Raw genomic sequence first — 24412 nt, 5'->3', positions numbered from 1 at the left:
TATCGGAAGGTATCGCTCAACACTAATCCTAACTGTTAGTAAGGTGTTCTTTTCCTCATAAAGCTTCATTGTGCCGTCTGTAAACAAACTGTTGCTTTATATTGCCAAAAAGCTCTATTTTTGTTTCATCTGTCCACAGAACATTTTCCCAGAAGGATTGTGATTTATCATAGTACTCTTTGGCAAAGATCAGTTGTTCCTTTTAACCCCTTTACAGCCTGTGACGTATTAGTACGCACAGGCTGTAATCCCCCGGTTCAGTGAGGGCTCCGGCGCTGAGCCCGCACTGAACCGAGCACATGTCAGCTGATTATTACAGCTGACATGTGCCCGCAACAGAAGCGGGTGGAATCGCGATCCACCAGCGGCCTTAACATGTTAAATACCGCTGTCAATCTCCGACAGCGGCATTTAATGCGCACTTCCGTGATCGCGGGTCACCGATGGGTGGGCATGACAACCCAGGGTCTGCAGCAGACGCCTGCGGTTGTCATGAGCTGGTCGCTATGAGCCCCGACCACTGCTACATACAGGGGATCTGCTGATCCCCTGTATGTAGCAGAGGTGATCGGATAGTTCCTGCTTCTAGTCTCCTATGGAGACTATAGAAGCATGTAAAAAAGTGAAAAAAAAAGTTTTTAAAAATATAAAAAAATAAAAAAAAAATATAAAAGTTTAAATCACCCCCCTTTCGCCCCATTCAAAATAAAATATTATAAAAAAAACCCTACATAGACATATTTGGTATCGCCACGTTCAGAATCGCCCGATCTATCAATATAAAAAAAGAATTAATCCGAACGGTAAACGGCGTAACGAGAAAAAAATTCTAAACGCCAGAATTACGTTTTTTGGTCACAGCAAAATTGGAATAAAATGCAATAACGGGCGATCAAAACATCGGATCTATGCCAAAATGGTATCAATAAAAACGTCAGCCCGGCGCGCAAAAAATAAGCCCTCACCAGCCCCAGATCCCAAAAAATGGAGACGCTACAGGTCTTAGGAAATGGCGTTTTGTTTTTTTTTACCAAATTTTGGAATTTTTTTTTACCACTTAAATAAAAAAGAACCTATACATGTTTACGAACTCGTAATGACCTGGAGAATAAGAATGGCAGGTCAGTTTTAGCATTCAGTGAACGTGGTAAAAAAAATAAATAAAAAACAACTGTGGTATTGCACTTTTTTTGCAATTTCACCGCACTTGGAATTTTTTTCCCGTTTTCCCGTACACGATATGGTAAAACTAGCAATGGAGTTGAAAAGTACAACTCGTCCCGCAAATAATAAGCCCTCACATGGCCATATTGACCAAAAAATAAAAACGCTATGGCTCTGGGAACAAGGGGAGCAAAAAACGAAAATGCAAAAACTACAAAACCCAAGGTTGCGAAAGGGTTAATATCTTTTCTTCAGCAACGGTTTCTTCTTTGTCCTTCGCCCATAAAGCTCTGCCTGGTTTAGTGTGCGGCGTATGGTACTTGTTAAAACTATGACCCCACACTGTTCCAGGTTGGCCTTCAGGTCTTTGGATGTTTGACATGGTATTTTTTCCACCATTCGCACCAACCTTCGATGACATCTCTTGTCAATTTCCTCTTTCCCCCATGTCCAGGGAGGTTCTTGACGGCTCCATACATGACAAACTTTTTAATAACATTGCGCACTGTTGACACTGGGATACTAAGGTCTTTGGAGATGGCCTTATACCCTTTGGAAGTATTGTGTTTGCTAATAATAGCAATTCTGATGTCCTCAGACAGCTCCTTTATCTTCACCACTGTGACAAAGGAATAGGGGCTACCATGTGACTTTTTAAAACACTGAAGTCATCATTCATTGGCTAATTCATGTCAAATGCACACCGACAATCACAGGAAAATCTTTTTTGTGATTTAGCACAGGAGTCAAAATGTGTTTCCATACTACATTAATGTAAAATGTGCCAATACCAGTGACACAGCAAGCTTTAGGTTTTTCTAACTTTCCCTCCCTTTTTGGGGGGTTTTAATTTATTATCGTTTGCTCTTTTGTATTCAACACGAGCGCTCTATACAAAAAAAACAGTTTCACTTGATTCATTTTTTTCAGGAGATATTCCACATTATGTAATTAAACTTCATGGGTGCCAATTATGATTATCAGGACTGTAAGTGTATGAGGACCATAATCAATGACATTATCATTGTATGGGCGACATTATAATTATATAGGGGCCAGAATTGGGGGAATTATTAGTGTATGGGTGCCAGAATGGGAGACATTATAAGTGTATGAGGACCATAATGGAAGATAGTATAATTGTTTAGGGGTCTTTATAAGTGTATTGTGGCCAGATTTGGTGGACATTAGTGTATGGGATACCACAATGAAGGACACTTTTAATCTATGAGGTCACAGTAGGGCGATTATTGGTTAACTAGATGGTGGCCCGATTCTAACGCATCGGGTATTCTAGAATATGTATGCGGCCGACCGGGCGCAATCAGCAGAGCGGTGTTAAAATCTGGCGCCAAAATCGCTGATTGGCCGCGGCCGGCAACCGCGACCAATAAGCAAAGCGGTGTTTAAATTTGGCGGCCATATCGGCGATTGGTCGCAGGCGGCGGCCGCAACCAATCAGCAATCCGTGTTAGTGAGGACTGGAGAGCGTGTTTAAATTTGGCGTCAAAATGGCTGATTGCTGATTGGTCGCGGTTGCCGGCCGCAACCAAAGTGGTGTTTAAATTTAGTGCCAATAATACCGATTGGTTGCTGCCGGCGGTCGCGACCAATCAGCAGAGCGGTGTTTAAATTTGGCGCCAATACTGCTGATTGGTTGCGGGCGGCGGCCGCGACTAATCAGCAAACCGTGTTAGTGAGGACTGGAGAGCGTGTTTAAATTTGGCGCCAAAATCGCTGATTAGTCGCGACTGTGACCAATCAGCAAAGCGGTGTTTAAATTTGGCGCCAATATCGCTGATTGGTCGCGGTCGCCGGCCGTGACCAATCAGCAGAGCGGTGTTTAAATTTGGCGCCAATAATGCTGATTATTCGCGGCCAGCAACCGCGACCAATCAGCAGAACGGGGTTTAAATTTGGCACCAAAATCGCTGCGAACCGTGTTAGTGAGTACTGGAGAGCGAGTTTAAATTTGGCACCAATCAGCGTCGTATTAGTGAGGACCGGGGAGCAGCGCCGCTGCCTGTGCGGGTACTTCCGCTGCGAGCAGCTGGGAGATGAGCGGCTGCTCGCAGCAGAAGCATCCCGACCGGCGGCGTCGCTCCCCGGTCCTCCGTTCACGCTTGCCGTCGGGAGATCAGTGGTCCTAGCCGCTGATCTCCCGACGTTAGCCGCATGGAGGTCTGGGTAGTTCTGCTGCTAGCGCCGCTCATCTCCCGGCTGCATCGCCGCTGACCTCCGTCTGGCAGATGAGCCGCTTACGGCCGCCATCTTTTTTCTGAAATCCCGCGTCGCTGGTTGGCCGCGGCCGGACCAATGAGCGATGCGGGATTTCCTGGACAGACAGACAGACGGGATAAGACAATTATATATATTAGACTAGATGGTGGCCCGATTCTAACGCATCAGGTATTCTAGAATATGTATGCGACCGACCGGGCGCAATCAGCAGAGCAGTGTTTAAACTTGGCGCCAAAATCGCTGATTGGTCACGGTTGCCGGCCGCGACCAATTAGCAAAGCGGTGTTAAAATTTGGCGCCTATATTGCTGATTGGTCACGGCCGGCGGTCGCGACTAATCAGCAGAGCCGGGTTTAAATTTGGCGCGAATAATGCTGATTGGTCACGACCGGCGGTCGCGACCAATCAGCAGAGCGGTATTTAAATTGCGCGCCAATAATGGCGATTGGTCACAGCCGCGACCAATGAGCAGAGCGGTGTTTAAATTTGGCGCCAATAATGCTGATTAGTCGCGACCGGCAACCGCGACCAATCAGCAGAGCGGTGTTTAAATTTGGCGCCAATATCGCTGATTGGGAAAATCTAGGGAGGATGCTCTAGAAGTGAACAGACATAGACACTGTATTTATGTGTTACATTCAGCAGAGAAGATTCCTGACTTTCTACAGAGCTCCTGTGTATAACTGTCACTGGTGATCACTGTACGCTTACACTACAGTATATACTATCTACAGAGTTCTTGTGCATTACTGTCACTAGTGAAAATATTATTTGTTAATGATCTGTATGGTGCCATTATTCGTTCACCAATGTGTATGCTATGAATGTGTGGTCATGGAGTGGTAATATTTGTACCTTGTATGTGGTATCATTGGTATTTTGGTCTTGGTATAGTGGGTTTTTATTTAGTTACAAGATGGTGGTTATGTACAAAAAATTGTGTGGCGATAATATATGGCCATGGTGTTGTGCATAATTATGCCGTTGAGTAGTGGTTTTATTGGTAATATTGGTCTTGGTATAATGAACATTGTTTAGTACAGTATGGCGGTAATATTTGGTATTTGTATGACTTATTTAAAAGTATTACTTGATGGTCTTATAACCGAGTTTTCTATGAGCTTTATTGTATATATTCTATCTGTTTTTTTTAGGTTCTAACAACACCAATGTGGCTCATGCATATGACCAACATTCTGGGCGGAAGCCAGGTCCAAATCCTATCCTTGAGCCAATAAGCGTCTAGTTATGCCATTTGGAGTGAGGTGTCCTACTAGAATCAGGACAGAGGGGGAGGCTCCTGCTGCAGCCAGTTGTCTTACAGACAGACACTGGATTGCAAGAAGGAGAGAGAAATGGCTGATTTCCTGGGACACATGTCAAATAATTTGTTATGTACTTCTTAGTTTTAATTGCAATACAAGACAAAATAAAACCAATGGACAGAAGGAGATTTAGGGTGCGTGCCCACGATGCGGATTTAGTTCATTTCCGTGGCGCCATTTCCACAGCAAAAACGCTTGTTAAGTTGTCTGCCATGTTTCCCAATGATAATCCGAATGTGCTGTGTACATGCTGCGGAAATTTCCGCTGCAGATTATCATTGCGGAAAAATCCGCAGAACAACCATTTATTTTGCGGCATCGCGGCAAGATCGCCGCCATTGACTTGCATTGGACCGCATAACATCCGTATGACTACATGTGCACATGCGGATATTATGCGATTCAAAGCGCGGATGGTACCCGGGTCTGGAGAAGAGGAGACTCTCCTCCAGACCCAGGTACCATTGTATCTGTAGTTAAAAATGAATTAAAATAAACAAAAAACACATATACTTACCTTCTGATGGCCCCCTGTCCGATCCCAGCGCTGCTGGCTCTTCGGCTGATTGCGGTGCTGTAAAAGGACATTCCATGACGTCATTTAGTCATGTGACAGGTCACGCAACCGCTGACTTCGGCGTTCGCGTGACCTGACACATGACTAAATGACCTCATAGAAGGTCCTTTTTAGAGCACCGCGAGCCGCCGAAGACACCGGACGCACTGTTTCAACATTTTTATCCTTTTATTTTTTTTTTACTATTGATGCTGCATTTGCAGCATCATAAGTTGGTCACACAACATAAATCCAGGCCGCTTGCATGGATTTATATAGTGTGACCAAGTTGTCAAGCACTTTCCAAGTGATGCTAAAATCGCTTGGAAAAGAGCTTGACAGCCCGCATGCGAAATCGCATGTTAAAAACGCTTCACAAACGCTTCTACCTGGCAGAAAAAACACGTGTACAATCCGCATGAGTTTTTTCTGCCAGGGAGATGCAGAAACGCTAAGCAGTATTTTTACATCATGGGCACTTAGCCTTAGAGAGCAATTGCTGAGAATGTTCAATACTTTGTGTCCTTAAAAGCACATGCTGTACTTCTATATCCTGCTAAACTTAAAAAAGGCACACACAAGTCTGAATCCATAAGAAATGAAAAGTAGCAACTCTTCCAGTGCTTGTCATTTTACAGAGGTATTTAATGCTTTTACTAATGATTAACATCAACATTAGAAATGTCAGGTTAAAGCAAAATGTTACAAGAATTTTTAATTCAATTATATCTTACCAGGCATACATCAAAATTAAAGTGCACTTCCTCATTTGCGGTGTTCTAACCAAATCCATGCATGCAGGATTTGTGACATTCTCATCAGAAACGGTTATCTAAAGGGAAATGCAAAATGATGGTATGCATGTTACATCAACGCTTAAATAATAAATGCTGAAAAATATTGTAAACTTAGTAGTACATAAACAATTGGTGCCAGCAATAAAGAGATAGCAAAATGCAGCTAGTCTGATGGGTGTAGAATGTAATAAAAATAATACATACAGTGCATCAGATTACTGATATACAGGGAAGTGCATATGTAAGCATATAGTGTCTACACATAATAGTTTTGGTATTACTATAAATGCATAGGCAGACGAGGACTGGTTGAATGGTCACAACTGTCACCATACCTTACCCAGCAGGACATTTTTGTGGGGGGGCAGTTATAAAAGATTAGGAATATAATATACAGTTGTGGTCAAAAGTTTACATACCACGGCAGAATTTTTGCTTTCTTGGCCTTGTTTCAGAGAATATGAATGATAACAAAAAAACTTTTTCTCCACTCATGGTTATTGGTTGGGTGAAGCCATTTATTGTCAAATTACTGTGTCTTTAAAATCTTAATGACAACCAAAAATATCCAAATAACCCTAATCAAAAGTTCATATACCCCAGTTATTAATACCATGTATTGTCCCCTCTAACATCAATGACAGCTTGAAGTCTTTTGTGGTAGTTGTGGATGAGGTTCTTTATTTTCTCAGATGGTAAAGCTGCCCATTCTTCTTGGCAAAAAGCCTCCAGTTCCTGTAAATTTGTGGGCTGTCTAGCATGAACTGTGCGCTTGAGATCTCCCCAGATTGGCTCAATGATATTGAGGTCAGGAGACTGAGATGGCCACTCAAAACCTTCACTTTGTTTTGCTGTAGCCAATGACAGGTCAACTTGGCCTTGAGTTTTGGATTGTTGTCATGTTGGAACATCCAAGTACGTCCCATACGCAGCTTCTGGGCTGATTAAATAAAATTTGCCTCCAGTATTTGCTGATAACGTGCTGCATTCATCTTTCCTTCAACTTTTACCAAGTTTCCTGTGCCTTTGTAGCTCACACATCCCCCAAAACATCAGCGATCCACCTCCGTGCTTTACAGTAGGAATGGTGTTCCTTTTATCATAGGCCTTGTTGACCGCTCTCCAAATGTAATGTTTATGGTTGTGGCCAAAAAGTTCAATTTTGGTCTCATCACTCCAAATGACCTTGCTCCAGAAGTTTTGAGGCTTGTCTCTGTGCTGTTTGGCATATTATAGGCGAGACACTTTGTGGTATTTTCGCAGTAATGACTTTCTTCTGGTGACTCGACCATGCAGCCCATTTTTCTTCAAGTGCCTCCTTATTGTGCATCTTGAAACAGCCACACCGCTAGTTTTCAGAGAGTCATGAATTTCAGCTGATGTTATTTGTGCGTTTTTCTTTGCATCCCAAACAATTTTCCTGGCAGATGTGGCTGAAGTTTTTGTTGGTCTACCTGACCGTGGTTTGGTTTTTACAGAGCACCTGATATTTCATTTGTTAATCACAGTTTGAACCCTGCTAACTGGCATGATCAATTTCTTGGATATCTTTTTGTATCCCTTTCCTGTGTTATACAGGTCAACTACCTTTTCCTGTAGATCCTTTGACAATTCTTTTGCTTTTCACATGACTCACAATCCAGAATCCAGTCAGTGGCTGGATAAAAGATGCTAGAGTCTGTCTGGATCCCAGAAACACACTCAGCTTTTATGCACACACACTGATTACAGCAAACAGGTCACAAATGAGGGTGTTACCTTTGGTAGCCATTCAAACCCATTTGTGTCAAATTCTGTGCATGTTATCAGGCCAAAATCACCAGGGTATGTGAACTTTTGATCAGTGTCATTTGGATGTTTTTGGTTGTCATTAAGATTTAAAAAGAGAAAACACAGTAGTTTGACAATAAATGGCTTCAACTAACCAATAACTATGAGTGGAGAAAAAGTTTTTTTGTTATCATTCATATTCTCTGAAACAAGTCCAAGAAAGCAAAAATTCTGCCGGAGTATGTAAACTTTTGAGCCCAACTGTATGTATGTATGTATGTATGTATGTATGTATGTACATACACAGTGCCCAGCATAAATGAACACTGTTTATTTAATTAATATCTCACTGAACACAAGAACAATTTCCAAAATTTTGAGAATGCTGAGTTTCATATAAGTAAGGTTATTGATATAACTTTCATTACGAAGAGTTAAGTTTTACTTAAATTAGTTGATGCAAAATGGATACACTCCACATCAAAAACTACTACATTTAGTATTTTGTATGACCTCCATGATTTTCAATGATATCACCAAGTCTTGTAGGCATAGAATAAACCAGTTGGTGACATTGCAACATCTATCTTTTTCCATTCTTCAAAAACGACCTATTTTAGAGCCTTGATGCTGGATGGAGAGGGATGCTCAAATTGTCTCTTCAGAATTCCCCATAGGTGTTCGATTGTGGTAAGATCAGGAGACATACTTGGCCACTGAATCACTTTCACGCTGTTCTTCTTAATAAATACAACAATGACCTTAGATGTGAGTTTTAGATCATTGTCACTTTGGAATAGTGCACATCTACCAAAAACATATGATAGCTTATTCTCTTTCGATATAGAGCAGTACATCAATGAAATGTAGCTACCTGACACCAGCAGTACTCATGCAGTCCCACATAAGGCCATTGCCAAAATTATGTTTCACTGTAGGCACCATGCATTTTACTTTGTACTGCTCACCTTTGGGATACCATACAGTTTTGGAGCCATGAGTTACAAAAACATTTATCTGGGTCTCATTACACGGAGTATAGAGTCCCAGAATTCTTTATATTTTTCAGCATGGGCCCTGGCAAATTGTAGGGTTTTATTTGTGCATGGCCTTTAGGAGAGGCATCCTTCATGGACAACACCCATGCATGCCATTCCTCTGCAGTGTACGCCATATTATGTCATTTTGTACTAAGGTATCCCTTAGAAAATATTAATTCTAAAAGGAAACTTAAGGTTTTCTGAAAATACTGTATGTTGGGGTAAACTCATTTATGCAGAGCACTCTATATACAAACATATATAAGGTATATACACTGCTCAAAAAAATAAAGGGAACACTTAAACAACAGAATATAACTCCAAGTAAATCAAACTTCTGTGAAATCAAACTGTCCACTAAGGAAGCAACACTGATTGACAATCAATTTCACATGCTGTTGTGCAAATGGAATGGACAATAGATGGAAATTATTGGCAATTATCCAGACACACTCAATAAAGGAGTGGTTCTGCAGGTGGGGACCACAAACCACATCTCAGTACCAATGCTTTCTGGCTGATGTTTTGGTCACTTTTGAATGTTGGTTGTGCTTTCACACTCATGGTAGCATGAGACGGACTCTACAACCCACCGAATTTGCTCAGGTAGTGCAGCTCACCCAGGATGGCACATCAATGCGAGCTGTGGCAAGAACGTTTGCTGTGTCTGTCAGCGTAGTGTCCAGAGGCTGGTGGCGCTACCAGGAGACAGGCCAGTACACCAGGAGACATGGAGGGGGTCGTAGGAGGGCAACAACCCAGCAGCAGGACCGCTACCTCCGCCTTTGTGCAAGGAAGAACAGGAGGAGCAGTGCCAGAGCCCTGCAAAATTACCCCCCAGAATGCCACAAATGTGCATCTGTCTGCACAAATTTTTAGAAACAGACTCCACGAGGGTGGTATGAGGGCCCGACGTCCACAGATGGGGGTTGTGCTCACAGCCCAGCACTGTGCAGGACGCTTGGCATTTGCCACAGAACACCAGGATTGGCAAAGTCGCCACTGGCGCCCTGTGCTCTTCACAGATGAAAGCAGGTTCACAATGAGCACATGTGACAGACGTGACAGAGTCTGGAGACGCCGTGGAGAGCGATCTGCTCCCTGCAACATCCTTCAGCATGACTGGTTTTGCAGTGGGTCAGTAATGGTGTGGGGTGGCATTTCTTTGGAGGGCCGCACAGCCCTCCATGTGCTCGCCGGAGGTAGCCTGACTGCCATTAGGTACCGAGATGAGATCCTCAGACCCCTTGTGAGACCATATGCTGGTGCGGTTGGCCCTGGGTTCCTCCTAATGCAGATCTCATGTGGCTAGAGTGTGTCAGCAGTTCCTGCAAGATGAAGGCATTGAAGCTATGGACTGGCCCGCCCGTTCCCCAGACCTGAATCCGATTGAGCACATCTGGGACATCATGTCTCGCTCCATCCACCAATGTGACGTTGCACCACAGACTGTCCAGGAGTTGGCAGATGCTTTAGTCCAGGTCTGGGAGGAGATCCCACAGGAGACCATCCGCAACCTCATCAGGAGCATGCCCAGGTGTTGTAGGGAGCTCATACAGGCACGTGGATGCCACACACAATACTGAGCCTCATTTTGACTTGTTTTAAGGACATTACATCAAAGTTGGATCAGCCTGTAGTGTGTTTTTCCACTTTAATTTTGGGGGCGACTCCAAATCCAGGCCTTCATTGGTTAATAAATTTGATTTCCATTGATGATTTTTGTGTGATTTTGTTGTCAGCACATTCAACTTTGTACAGAACAAAGTATTCAATGAGAATATTTCATTCATTCAGATCTAGGATGTGTTATTTGAGTGTTCCCTTTATTTTTTTGAGCAGTGTATATATATGGCTCTTGTGAAGGGCTAACCACAAACTGCCTTTTGTTTAACTTTTACCGTACTACCAAATCCCCAACCTAATTGGGGAGTGCAAGAGAGTATATCTATTAGATCCAGCTACAGCCTAATTGGGTGTAAGAATGACAAGCAATACAGGAGTATTGCAGCGTATTAAGTAAGTGATCAAGGAAAATAAAATTTAATATGGTGTGAAAAAATACTTAAAAATGGCAAGAACTGCTTAATTGTGACAAAAAATAAAAAGTATGCATAATTACTTTAGTCTATAATGACCCGAACTATGACGTGAACACAATAAAAAGAATACACACAAAAGAATAGTATGGCAATAGTGATGCGCGAACGTGCTCGGATAAGGGGTTAACTGAGCACTCTTGAGTCCTAATAGAGCATCTTTGGTGTGCTCGTATATTATTTTCGAGTCCCTGCGTCTGCATGATTTGTGGCTGTTGGACAGCTTCAACACGTGCAGGGATTGCCTGTTTGTTAGACATCCTCAATACATGTGAGGATTCCCTAACAGCCACAAATCATGCAGACGCAGGGACTCGAACATAATATACAAGCACGCCAAAGATGCTCAGTTAGGACTCGATCGTGCTCAGTTATCCCCTTATCCGAGCACATTTGCTCATCTCTATATGGCAACACTCAAAATGTTAAAATGGAAACAATTTTAATATGGAATACAGACAGTAAATATATAGTAGGTGAAATAAGTATTACACACATCACCAATTTTTTAAGTAAATATATTTCTAAAGGTGCTATTGACATTAAATTCTCACCAGATGTCAGTAATAACCCATCCAATCCACACATGCAAAGAAATTGAACGATAGATGTCCATAAATTAAGTTATGTCTAACAATGAGAAATGACACAGGGAAAAAATAATGAACACACTTACTGAAATTTGTTTGATACTTCCTACAAAAGCCTTTGTTGGTAATGACAGCTTCAAGATGCCTCCTATATGGAGAAACTAGTTACATGCATTGCTCAGGTGTGATTTTGGCCCATTCTTCCACACAAACGCTCTTCATATCAGGTGATTTACTGGGATATTCAAGTAGCTTTATTTTCATTCTCTGAAACTAATTGAGAGCTTCCTTGGCTGTTTGTGTTACGAAACTGCAACTCAAAACTAGGGCAGGAGAGGGAAAAGCTGTCCCTGCACTAGGACTAGATTGAAGCCCTACGATGGAGTGGGCAACCTATTCCTAGCGAATAGACCCACCGACGTTTCCTAGACTAAACTCAAAAGAAGACCTAAAGGAAGAGGGAAAGGAGACCCTGAATGAACTAAGGACTGGGAAAAAACAACCAGGTGACCTCCTAGCAGGAAACTAGAGGAAGCTGCAGAAACGAAAAGGGAATACAGGAATCTCAGCAGGCAGAACTAGAGGATCCCAGAACTGCACAAACTATACACAGAAACCACTACTACCAAACCTCCTAGCCAGAACTCTCGCAGATTAACACTGTTGTCAGGCAAGGACTAGGAGGCAGGTGCTGGGTAATAAAGGGTAATACAATCACCTGACCTTAGTCAAAACCAATACCAGGGGAAAAAGACCAACAGCCAGAAAACCACAACAAAATGGTGGATGGTCCCAAAGAAACAGATTCTAACAATGTGTTTGGGATCACTTTTTTGCTGAAATGTCCACACTTGTTTCATCTTCATCATCTTGGTAGATGACAGCAGATTTTTTTTTCATCAAGAATGTCTCAGTACATCAATCATATGAAGTTTGTGAGTGCCTTATGCTGAAAAACAGCCCCACAGCATGATGTTCCTACCCCCAAACTTCACAGTTGGTATGGTATTTTTGGGGTGGTATGTAGTGCCTTTTGGCCTCCAAACATTGTGTGTATTATGACATCCAAAGAGATCAATTATGGTCTCATCTGACCAGATTATATTCTACTAGTATTTCACAGGCTTGTCTAAATAATGTTGAGCAAACAGGCCATGGAGGTTGAGTGCATTACTTACTGTTTTTTTCAAACAAATGTACCTGCTGATTCAAGGTCTTTAAGTACTTCTTCACAGTTGGGCCTTGCCTCTTGGACACTCTTCTGATAATCCTGGTCTTAGCCAGTTTATAGTGAAATTATATTCTTTCCACTTCCAGATTATGGTGACAACAGTGCTCACTGGAACCTTCAGTTGTTTATAAATTCTTCTGCAACCAATGCCATCAGTATGTTCTGCAACAATAAGGTTGCGAAAAAACCAGTGAGCTGTCTCAAGATTATCATGAGAAGTTTCTCATGTGGCACCATGGTAATGAGACACCTTTTTATAGGCCAAAAGTTGAACCAGCTGATATTTTTCACTAAGAGGCAGGATTGCTTTTTAATTACTGATAGATTTCAGCTGGTGTCTTGACTTTCCATCTATGGTTTAATTTCTTTGTCTGTGTGGATTAGATGGGATGTTACCGACATCTCGTGAGAATTTCATGCAGCACCCTTAGAAATATATTTACTTAGAAAATTGGTGACACGTTTAATACTTCTTTCACACACTGTTCGTGTAATGGAGCTACATCTGCTAATAAAATATATTAGATATTAAAATTAAAGAGATTAATAAAAGAAATTCAGATAAAATAAGTCCAGTCCAAGTATATAGTACTAAAACTAGAACTGTTAGCATCTTGTAGGCCCTCGAAATTGAAAAAGCTAACTCCTGTCCCAGCATATCAAGAACAGAACGTTTCAATCCCAATGTGTAGTAATAAGATGTTAAAAAATGTCCATTCCAGTTGTTGGATGATTGTAAACTCAAATGACATCATGCAAACAAGATGAGTTGTTGGAAATAATCCACAAAATGATTTAGTTGGAAATAGAGACTAAACCACAAACCGTGAGCAACTCAAAGTGGATGCAGACTATTTCCAACCAAGTATCTTGCCTACATGACGTCCTGTGGATTGAGAACCATCTAATAATAAGCACCTACAGCTGCAACATTCACCATATGCACCCCGCGTGAAATCACAAATCATGAGTAATCCAAAGTGGATGCAGATTATTTCCAGCCAAATCATCTTGATTTTGGATTTAGAATAATCTAACAGGAATTTACATTTTTAACATCTTATTGTTACACATTAGAATCAAAACATTCTGTTCATGATATGCTGGGACATTAGTTCTTTTCTAATGCAAGGGTCCCACAAGATACTAACAATTCTATTTTTTGTACAATATACTTGGACTGGACTCTTTATCTACTTTTTTTATTCATTTCTTTCATTTAATATTTTATTAACAGATACCGCCACATTTACTATTACACATATATTTACTGTCTATATTTCATAATAAAATTGTTTCAATTTTAACAGTTTGAGAGTTAGCATATTTTTCTAATGTGTTTATTCTTTTTTCAAGCATTTAGGTATAAGTCTCTTTGCTTTACTGCTTTTTGAGTGCAAAAGTATTTCCCACACTTTTGTATAAACTATGAAAATTAGGGAAGCATGGTGACCCAGTGGTTAGCACTGTTGCCCCACCTAGGACAACATCTGCAAAGAGTTTGTATGTTCTTCCGTGTTTGCATGAGATGATAATTTCTGTAAAGCAATGCGGAATATGATGGTGCTATATAGTTAAGCATAAAAAAATGGCTAAATAGCTATTTTATTTATTCCGCCTCGAAGTCATATGAATACTAAAATTGTAACAAAAATACTGAAACTCAACTTACAAAAACAAACCCTGACATGGTCAATAGAAATATAAAAATGTTACGTTTCAAATACGGGCACATTTTTTTTAAAAAGAGATCTGTCAGTAGGATCAACCCTAGTGCGGAGCGAGCATGCTCGCCACTATTTGTTACTCGCCCAAGCATCACAGTGCTCGAGATGCTCGTTAGTCGGTGAGTATTTTTTGAATGTTTGTGCGGGAGCGCGAGTCCCTGTCCCTCATGTTTGGAGCATATTAGGCAGTCAATTACTATGCAGGGATTGCGTGACAGTCACTTTAATGCTATAGCCATTTTGGTTGTGGCATTACAGTTATTGGCTGGTCGCATAGCGTCACCAGTAGAGATGAGCGTTGTTCTACTCGAACTGTTCGCCAATCTCAAATTCGAGCTGTTTTGGGCGGTGTTCGAGCCGGTCGGCGAACACGAACAATTTGAGAAAAATTCGGCTGTTCGAGGTTATGTTCGATAACTGTTCGTGCACCAAAATCATAACTGGATTTTTTCTCAGTAATGATGAAAATTAATGTTAATACGCAGTTTGAGTGTACAGCGGGGCGGGGGGAGGGGCAGGGGATGGATCTCTGCAGGAACAATGAAGATCTCCATTTTTTTTTCTCTTTCCCGCATTTGCAGTGGGGAGGTGCAATCTGTCAGCCTATCAGCAGCGCACACACGGAGCGAAGTGCTTTTTTTCACACAAGCAAGGGCATGTGTGATTGGCAGTGTATGTCACATGTCCTTGCCCTATAAGACCAAGCCATTTTCCCCGTCGCCACCATTTTCTCACTGCTGCAGCTGCGTGTTAGACGGCACCGCTGTTGCTGTGTGCGCTATACCTTGTTAATTTCAAGCCAATTTTCGCACAAATATACAGATAGCTTGGGAGTAGGGAATAGTTGTGATTGCAGTCCTTTTAAGGACTAGGTTACAGCATTTCCTACGACTTTTATCAGGCAGGTCTGTGCTCTTAAATAGATAGATTGTGGGAGTAAAGACTAATTGTAATTGGAGTCCTTTTCAGGACTAGGTTACATCAGTTCCTATCAGTTTTTGCCAGGCAGGTCTGTGCCAGTGCTGTGCAAGTTTTTTTCACAGCATTTGGCTGAATCTAGCAAAGCTAATCCTTTTTGGCCTATTGCAGAGTGTGTTAGTCAGTGGAGTAGCCTATCTGTGTTGCAAGATATACCACCTGTGTATAGAATACCAATTTTTTTACTGCACCTAGTGAAGTAAAATCTTTTGGGCATAGCATCATTCTATTAGTCCATCTATACTGACCTCCATCAGGTTGCAAATTAAAAATAATTTTTTTCTTCATTTATCTCTGAAAAAATATTTGGGCTTCTAGCAGCGTGTGGGACTTGTTCTATTAGTCCATCTATACTGACCTCCATCAGGTTGCAAATTAAAAATAATTTTTTTCTGCATCTAGCTCTGAAAAAATATTTGGGCTTCTAGCAGTGTGTGGGACTTGGTCTATTAGTCCATCTATACTGACCTCCATCAGGTTGCAAATTAAAAATAATTTTTTTCTGCATCTAGCTCTGAAAAAATATTTGGGCTTCTAGCAGTGTGTGGGACTTGGTCTATTAGTCCATCTATACTGACCTCCATCAGGTTGCAAATTGAATAAAAAAAATTTCTGCATCTAGCTCTGAAAAAATATTTGGGCTTCTAGCGGTGTGTGGGACTTGGTCTATTAGTCCATCTATACTGACCTCCATCAGGTTGCAAATTAAAAATAATTTTTTTCTGCATCTAGCGCTGAAAAAATATTTGGGCTTCTAGCAGTGTGTGGGACTTGGTCTATTAGTCCATCTATACTGACCTCCATCAGGTTGCAAATTAAAAATTATTTTTTTCTGCATCTAGCTCTGAAAAAATATTTGGGCTTCTAGCAGTGTGTGGGACTTGGTCTATTAGTCCATCTATACTGACCTCCATCAGGTTGCAAATTGAATAAAAAAATTTTCTGCATCTAGCTCTGAAAAAATATTTGGGCTTCTAGCAGTGTGTGGGACTTGGTCTATTAGTCCATCTATACTGACCTCCATCAGGTTGCAAATTAAAAATAATTTTTTTCTGCATCTAACCCAGCCAATAGTTTTGGCCTAATACCACAGTTTGGCCACTCAGCTCTGCTCGGTTACCATCCATTGTTTTTTTGTGCAAACAACTCCAGAGTTGTGAATTAGTTAACCACCAAAATGAGTGGAAAAAGGCCTGCTGCTGGTGGAAAGGGGAATAGGCGTGTTGGGAAGGGGAAAAAAGGTTGTGTCCGTGGGGTAGGTGCAGAAGAAAGACCATCTTCCAGCCAAACTAAAATGTCTACTTCTTTTAGCGGACAATGTGATAAGATCCCTTTCTTACGGCCACGCCAATCGCTACAAATTCCAGATGAGGCACAAAAACAGCAGGTGCTTCAACGGATATCAAGTGCTCCTTTAAGTGGGCTCTCCTCCACATCAACTTCAACATCACAAATACTCCAGTCCTCAAAGGTGTCACCCAAATCGCACTTGCTTCCTCACAGCTCCCAAATCTCCAGCTGCCCATCTGAGTATGAGGTAGAACAGATGGTTGAGTCTGCAGAGCTGTTTACTCATACTATAGCCTGGGAATCAGAGGTCGACTCCAGCGCTTCTGTGAATCCAGACGAGGAAATGATCTGCACTGATGCCCAGAATCTTTATGAGTCGGATCCAGGACCAGACGCAGAAGGTTCTGACCATAATGTAGACCCTCATTCCCAAACTGTAACTCCTGTTGGTGGAGACAATGAGGAAGACGATGATAAGACTCAAATACCTGATTGGAGCGACAACTTTAGTTTTTTGTCAGGGCAGGAACAGGTTGGCTCTGAGGACGACGGGTGTGATAACGCACAGGGTGATGATGATGAGGTCGGAGATCCCACTTACTGTCAACCCACAGTCAGCCAAGAGATGAGGTCAGCAGAGGAGGTGGAGGAAGATGCTAGTGACGACGAGGTCAGGTTGCGCCTTCCTGGACAGAGACGTAGTACTGGAAGCACGTCAACAACTGCATCCTCAAACACAACTCTGCCTCTCACCACAAGTCGTGGTGGCTCTTCAGGTCGCATGGGTGCTAAGCCTTGCATAGCCTGGGCATTTTTTCAGATCGATAAAGATGACCCAACTCGTGTTATCTGTAACATTTGTCAGCAAAAGCTAAGTAGAGGCCAAAAAATACATAGTTTGAGTACTTCATGCATGAACCGGCACATGGACATGAAGCATAAGTTGCAGGGGGAAGCTCAGTGTGCTACAATGCGGTCTAGCCGGCCGGGCCAACCACCGTCTGCCATATCTTGTGCATCCGCGGCCTCTTCATCCTCTGTGACTGGGGGGACAGCAGTCACACCTGTTTTGGGGCGCAGACCTGCCACCTCTTTACCCGCAACAGCCAGCGTGATTGGCAGGTCATCATTTTCTTTGGAGGTGGTAACACCAGCTGGTCTTGAGCGCTGTCCGACATCGATAGCACCACCTTTGGATCAAGGCAACCTAACATGTCCGCCTGCATCTTCCTCACAGACCGGCAGTTTGCCGGGGACACCCTTATCAACCCCGTCTAAGCACAATAGCCAGCCCTCGGTCCCTCAGATGTGGACAAGTAAAAGACCATTTCCTCCTAGCCATGAGAAAGCTAAGAGGTTGAATTTCACCATCTGCAAGCTCTTGGCTACAGAAATGCTGCCTTTCCGCCTGGTGGACACAGAGGATTTTCGAGACCTTATGTCCGTCGCAGTGCCCCAGTACCAGATGCCCAGTCGGCACTACTTCTCAAAGAAAGGTGTGCCTGCGCTCCACCAGCATGTCGCACACAACATCACCGCTTCTTTGAGAAACTCTGTGTGTGACAGGGTGCATTTCACCACAGACACTTGGACGAGTAGGCATGGACAGGGGCGTTACATGTCGCTGACTGGGCACTGGGTAACTATGGTGACAGCAGGACAAGGGGCTGCTGTCCAAGTCTTGCCGTCCCCACGAGTTGTGCGTCAATCCTCTTTATGTCATTTTTCCTCCACTGCTTCTGCCTCCTCAACCTCCTCTCGGTCTTCCACCTGCACCCAAAGCCTGTCTGGTCATGCCACAAGCTTTCTAACTGCGCAGAAGGGATCCTGCACACCTCCTTACTATGCTGGCAGTAGGGCTCAACGTCATCAGGCGGTTTTTACATTGAAATGTCTGGGAAATGTGAGTCACACAGCTGAGGAGTTGTGGTCAGCTCTGGAGAACCAATTTCATGAATGGTTGTCTCCACTGGACCTGAAACCAGGGAAGGCCGTGTGCGACAATGCTGCAAACCTGGGTGCGGCCCTTCGCCGGGGCAATGTCACACACGTGCCTTGTATGGCTCACGTGTTGAACCTGGTTGTCCAGCAATTTTTAGCCCACTATCCCAGACTAGATGGCCTTCTGCAGAGGGCACGGTCGCTGTGTGCTCACTTCCGCCGTTCGCATCCCGCAGCTCAGCGACTTACATCTCTACAGAAGTCGTTGGGCCTGCCACTTCACCGGCTAAAATGCGATGTGCCTACCCGGTGGAATTCAACTCTGCACATGTTGCAGCGACTGTGGCAGCACCGACAAGCCCTGGTGCAATACGTTCTGACGTATAGCCTGGGCCAACGAGATTCAGAGGTGGGGCAAATCACGCTGGAGGAGTGGTCTCAGATCAGGGACCTATGCACCCTTCTGCACAGTTTTGAAATGGCGACGAAGATGTTTAGTGCTGACGATGCCATTATCAGCATGACTATTCCGGTGATTTACATGCTGGAGCACATGTTAAACAGAATTCGGAGTCAGGTGGTGGCACAAGAGGAGGTGGAGGAAGTAGAGGAGGAGGAGTTGTATGCGGAAGGGCTAACATCTGCAAGGTCCAGACGGTCGGCAGCACCAAGGCGGCAGGCATGTGAGGGTGGGGGAGATGGTTTTACCAGGGCGCATGGTAGCAGCCAAACTAGTGAGGAAGGTGCAGGAGCCCAGGAAGAAGTGGAGGACGAACTGATGGAAGACTCATCAGATGAGGGAGACCTTGATCACATTTCTGTTGTGCGAGGTTGGGGGGAGAGGACAGAGGAAGGAAGCATGATTGTTACCTCGCCACCAACACAACAGGGACTTGGTGCTCCTGGATGCGCAACACACGAGTGCCTTCTTGCTGCACTACCTGCAACATGACCCTCGAATTGTGAGAATTAGAAATAATCCTGACTACTGGGTTGCCACACTGTTAGATCCCCGGTACAAAAGTAAATTTGCAGAAATTATTCCTGCCATAGAAAGGGATGCACGCATGCAGGAGTATCAGCAGAGACTGTTGCAGAATCTTACATGTGCTTTTCCACAAAATACCAGTGGTGCACGTAGTGAATCTCACAGTTCCAACTTGCCAACCGTGGGACCGTCAAGTGTTCAGCACTCAAACCGTAACAGAACCACAGTATCTGGTGGTAACATCAATTTTGCGGAATCATTTCACCACTTTTTTAGCCCATCCTTTGCAAGGCCACAGGAGACAAGAAGTCTGACACATAGTCAACGCCTAGAGACGATGGTACAGGAGTATCTCCAAGTAAACATTGAAGCCACGACTGTGTCACTGGACCCTTGCTCTTTTTGGGCTTCCAATCTGGATAAATGGCCGGAGCTAGCCACTTACGCCTTGGAGATCTTGTCATGCCCCGCAGCCAGCGTTCTGTCTGAACGTGTGTTCAGCGCTGCTGGTGGTGTGCTGACAGATAAGCGCACGCGGCTCTCCACTGATAATGTAGACAGACTCACGTTCATAAAGATGAACAAATCATGGATCCGAAACGACTTTTCTACCCCTGTGTCATCCTGGGGAGAGTAAAAGCTTGATGATTGGTTAAAATCACCCTACCAACCGTTTTAAGCTTTCAAATTACTAATCATGTTTATCTGTATCTTGACTGGAAAATAATTTGGGCTTTGTAGCAGTGTGCAGCACTGATCCTATTAGGCCATCTATAATAAGCTCCACCAGATTTAAAATTAAAAATAATTTTTAGCTGCATCTAGCCCGGAAAATAATTTTGGGGCTCCGAGATGCGCAAGACACATAAGTGCCTTCTTGCTGCACTACCTGCAGCATGACCCTCATATTGTCAGAATTCGAAGTAATCATGACTACTGGGTTGCCACACTCTTAGATCCCCCAAACTTTTCGATCAACTTTTTCATTTTAATAAAGACCAAAAAAATGGTCATTTTTGAAATTATAAGCATTAGCAGGTTGTTAGAAACTGAAATCAAACAGTTTTCAACTCAAAACTTTATTCTAGGTGATGTTACATTTTCACATAGGACCCCTTGTTCGAAAGGAGCTTCTGAACTCTCTCGTCCATTGAATTTGTCAGGTTTTGGATGGTTTCTGCTTCAATTGTTTTGCATGAGGACAGAATACCCTCCCAGAGCTGTTGCTTAGATGTGAACTGCCTCCCGCCATCATAGACACTCCTTTTAATGATGCTCCAAAGGTTCTGAATGGGGTAGAGGTCAGGGGAGCATGGGGGTCACACCATAAGTTTGTCCCCTTTTATGCCCATATCAGCCAGAGATGCAGATGTTTTATGTGCAGCATGAGATGGTGCATTATCATGCAGAAAAATGATCTTGCTGTGAAATACACGGTTCTTCTTCTTGAACCATGGCAGGAAGTGCTGTTTGAGAAAATCCACATACATTATGGAGTTCATCTTTAGCGCCTTCAGGGATCCTAAAGGGGCCGACAATCTCTCTCCCCATGATTCCAGCCCAAAACATTACTCCACCTCCTCCTTGTTGGCGCTGTAGCCGTGTTTGCGTGGGGTGTCCATCAACCAGCCATCCTCCACTCCATCCATCTTGACCATCGAGCGCTGCACGGCACTCATCCGTGAACAAAACAGTTTTGAAATCAGTCTTCATGTAATGTTTGGCCCACTGGAGCCGTTTCTGCTTGTGTGAAGTGGATAGAGGAGGTCGACAGGATGGCGTATGCACAGCTGCAAACCTCTGAAGGACCCTGCATCTTGTTGTTCGGGGGACGTTGGAGGCACAAGCAGCTTCAAAAACTTGTCTGCTGCTATGACAAGGCTTTTTTGCCGCTGCTCTTTCAACCTGACGTAATTGCCTGTAGGAAAGAGTCCTCAATTTGCCCTTATCAGCACGCACACGTGTGTACTGTGAATCAGCTACATACTTCTTGATTGCCAAGACACTTCATCCTGATCATCGCACAATGTTGATTGTAGTCATGCCTTGACCTAAACACTCCACAATTTGTTGCTTCTCAGCAGCCGACACATCCTTTTTCTTTCCCATTTTGGCAGAAAATGTAGGCTGCTGAATAATGTGAGAGAGCCTTCTTAAGTAGTCTTGCCTTTCATTGGACACACCTGACAAACTAATTAGCACTGGTGTCTGCAATTGCTTACAGTGATATAAAGAGCCCTGACACACATCACCATCAATGAGTTTAACTGACAAACAAACAAATTCTTCCCTTATCACTCCTAAACACTTTTTGCATAATAATTTGGAACACAGTGTACATGTGCTTTTCCACAAAACACCAGTGGTTCACGTAGTGAATCTTACAGTTCTAACTTGCCAACCGTGGTCTGTATGGAGTTGTTCAATAAAGGGCCCAAAATTAAGATAACATAGATGGGAGAGGTCTCTATGAATAGGAATTCCTAAGTATTTGATACCCTGTGAGGGCCAGGCAAAGGGAAAGTTGGACTGGATGGAATCCTATATGGATTTGGGGAGGGAGACATCGAGGGCCTCAGACTTCGCTGCATTGATTTTAAAATTTGACCATGTAACAAAGTGATCTATTTCAGCCATAACAGCATGGATGGATATATGTGATTGAGTGATATATACTAGGACATCATCAGCAAATAGAGAGCACTTGTACTCGGTGCCTCCCACCTCAATCCACCTAATATTGGGGTTATGGCGAATTGATGAGAGCAGGTGCTCCGTCACTAGGATGTATAAGAGAGGGGACAGAGAACATCCCTGCCTTGTCCCATTGGTGATTGTGAAAGGTGATGAAAATGTTCTGACGCGCCCCCTGGGCCTTGGGACACCCGGAGCCGGACCCTTTTTGGTGGATGCTGGTGGTTGTAGTCTTCGTGGCGGCGATCCGGTTCCGTGGCTCAGGGCGGTCAAACCAGTGGCGGAACTATTTATGTGGTTTTGATGTTTAAATGTCCGACTACGCCACCCGTGGATTGCGGTCAGAGTGAACCGCCGCTACAGGGCAGACCGCTAAGGCTGGTGTTGTGGGTGCAGCAGAGCGTAGCATAACTCCCCACGGGAGGAGTATAGCCTCAGGGCAGTGTATGCGGAGGATGGGGGTGATGGTGCAGGGCAGCAGCAGTAACGACACGGAGTCAGTGATGCAGTTCAGGGCCTTTACTCACGGTTCTTATTATCCAGACCACGTCTGCAGGTAACGGCTGCCCACGTCGTACTGTGCTCACCAGGTGAGGGGCTCAGACAACTCCCAGATAACTTTGGAGCGCTTCACAGGACCCCCTTTGTGTGTCCTTTGTCTGGCCTTTCTTACCAACACTTCTGTCCGGCTGCCTCGGGCCTCCTCTTGGTAAACTTGGCGCCAGTTTCCCTGACCCTATGTGGTGCCTTCCTAGCGGGTGGAGCAAGGGGCTGCGCCACATAAAATGTCAGAGCCTCCGGTTTCTAGCTGAGGGTCGTTTCCTGCCTCCACTAGTTCGGGGACCGGTCTCCCCCTTTGGCCTGACCCCTCCACGCAGGTGGATTCGGGCGTGCGGTGGCGACTCGCCCGTCCGCACCCCTGGGATCCCTTCATTCCTCGTTCCTGGAGCCTTCTCCGCTCCTCTTCCTTCCTTCTCCCTCTTGCAGGCCTGGGCCTCTGTTACTAGGCCCGCCTCCGGAGCAGAGCTCATGCAGAGCCCCTGCTCCCTGCCACTTCTGCTCAGACTTCTCTGCACTGAACTAAGATGGTGCCCACCTTTTATACTCCCTTCTCAATGCACTCAGGAACTGCTTCCTCCCTGCTCCTGCACTGCAGGGTTCCCCTTCCTCAGTGTTCCCTCCCCCCACTCCAGCCAGGGACAGGGACTGTTGTGCCCATCTCAGGGGCATATTGGTCGCCCTGCCCCACGGCAATGTGGTGTAATGCATGCAGGTGTCGGGTCCTGATCCACACTCCATCCTTATCTGAGAGTGAGATATCACACCTCTGGGTGAGGTGCAATACGTCTGTAGCAACCGAGCCCTCGGTGCTACAGTTCCATTTATCTTCAGCCTAGGTGACGTATTGTGATACAGGGACGTGATTTTGGCTATAAAAGGGTCCCCTAGACCCCTACCCCAAGCTTTTTAAGAGAATCATATATGGCGTGCCAGGAGACTCTATGGAATGCTTTCTCAGCATCCAACGAGAGTATCTACTTACAAATTTTTAACTGCATCTAGCCCAGGAAATACTTTGTGCCTAGTAGCAGTGTCTGCTAGTCAGCGGATTATCCCGGCTGTTAAGCAAGCTACACCACCTGTAGTTTGGACACTTCATTTTTTCAAAGGAAATGCTTCGGGACCACGGGATACTTAGTGAAGAGCATCAGGAGGCACCCCAAGGCATAGGGGCTGGGACTGGCACTAGGATGCCTTGCGGTGGACAGCCGAGCTCGATCCTTATAAAAGCTTTTTAACTGCAGCAGCTTTAGTGGACGCTACTGGAGCTGGAATTACGCGGCTGCTGGCATGAGACTTGCCCTCCAATAGATCCTTGTAAATGGATTTAAAGTGTATTCATTCAAATTAGAGGGACAATTTAAATTAAAAAGCTTAGAGCTGCCTCCACCACAGGGGGGCTCTCTCGACCCACCAGCGG

At 44.1% G+C, this 24412-nt stretch overlaps 1 protein-coding gene across 2 annotated transcripts in view; it reads right to left on the bottom strand.

Annotated features, from left to right (window-relative positions):
- The window catches only part of SLC22A3 (solute carrier family 22 member 3), a 427361-nt gene that overhangs the window by 46201 nt on the left and 356748 nt on the right, over window positions 1-24412 (bottom strand). For both annotated transcript variants that reach the window (XM_073671408.1, XM_073671407.1), the window contains one exon: window positions 6021-6118. In XM_073671408.1, coding sequence (XP_073527509.1) covers window positions 6021-6118 — 98 coding nt within the window. The remainder of the gene's footprint in view (window positions 1-6020; window positions 6119-24412) is intronic.

Source organism: Phyllobates terribilis, unplaced genomic scaffold, assembly GCF_046119375.1.
Source record: "Phyllobates terribilis strain yellow unplaced genomic scaffold, ASM4611937v1 Scaffold_3__8_contigs__length_932513732, whole genome shotgun sequence".
NCBI lineage: Eukaryota > Metazoa > Chordata > Amphibia > Anura > Dendrobatidae > Phyllobates > Phyllobates terribilis.
The sequence above is the reverse complement of the archived record's forward strand: the minus strand, read 5'-3'. Positions and strand labels throughout refer to the sequence as shown.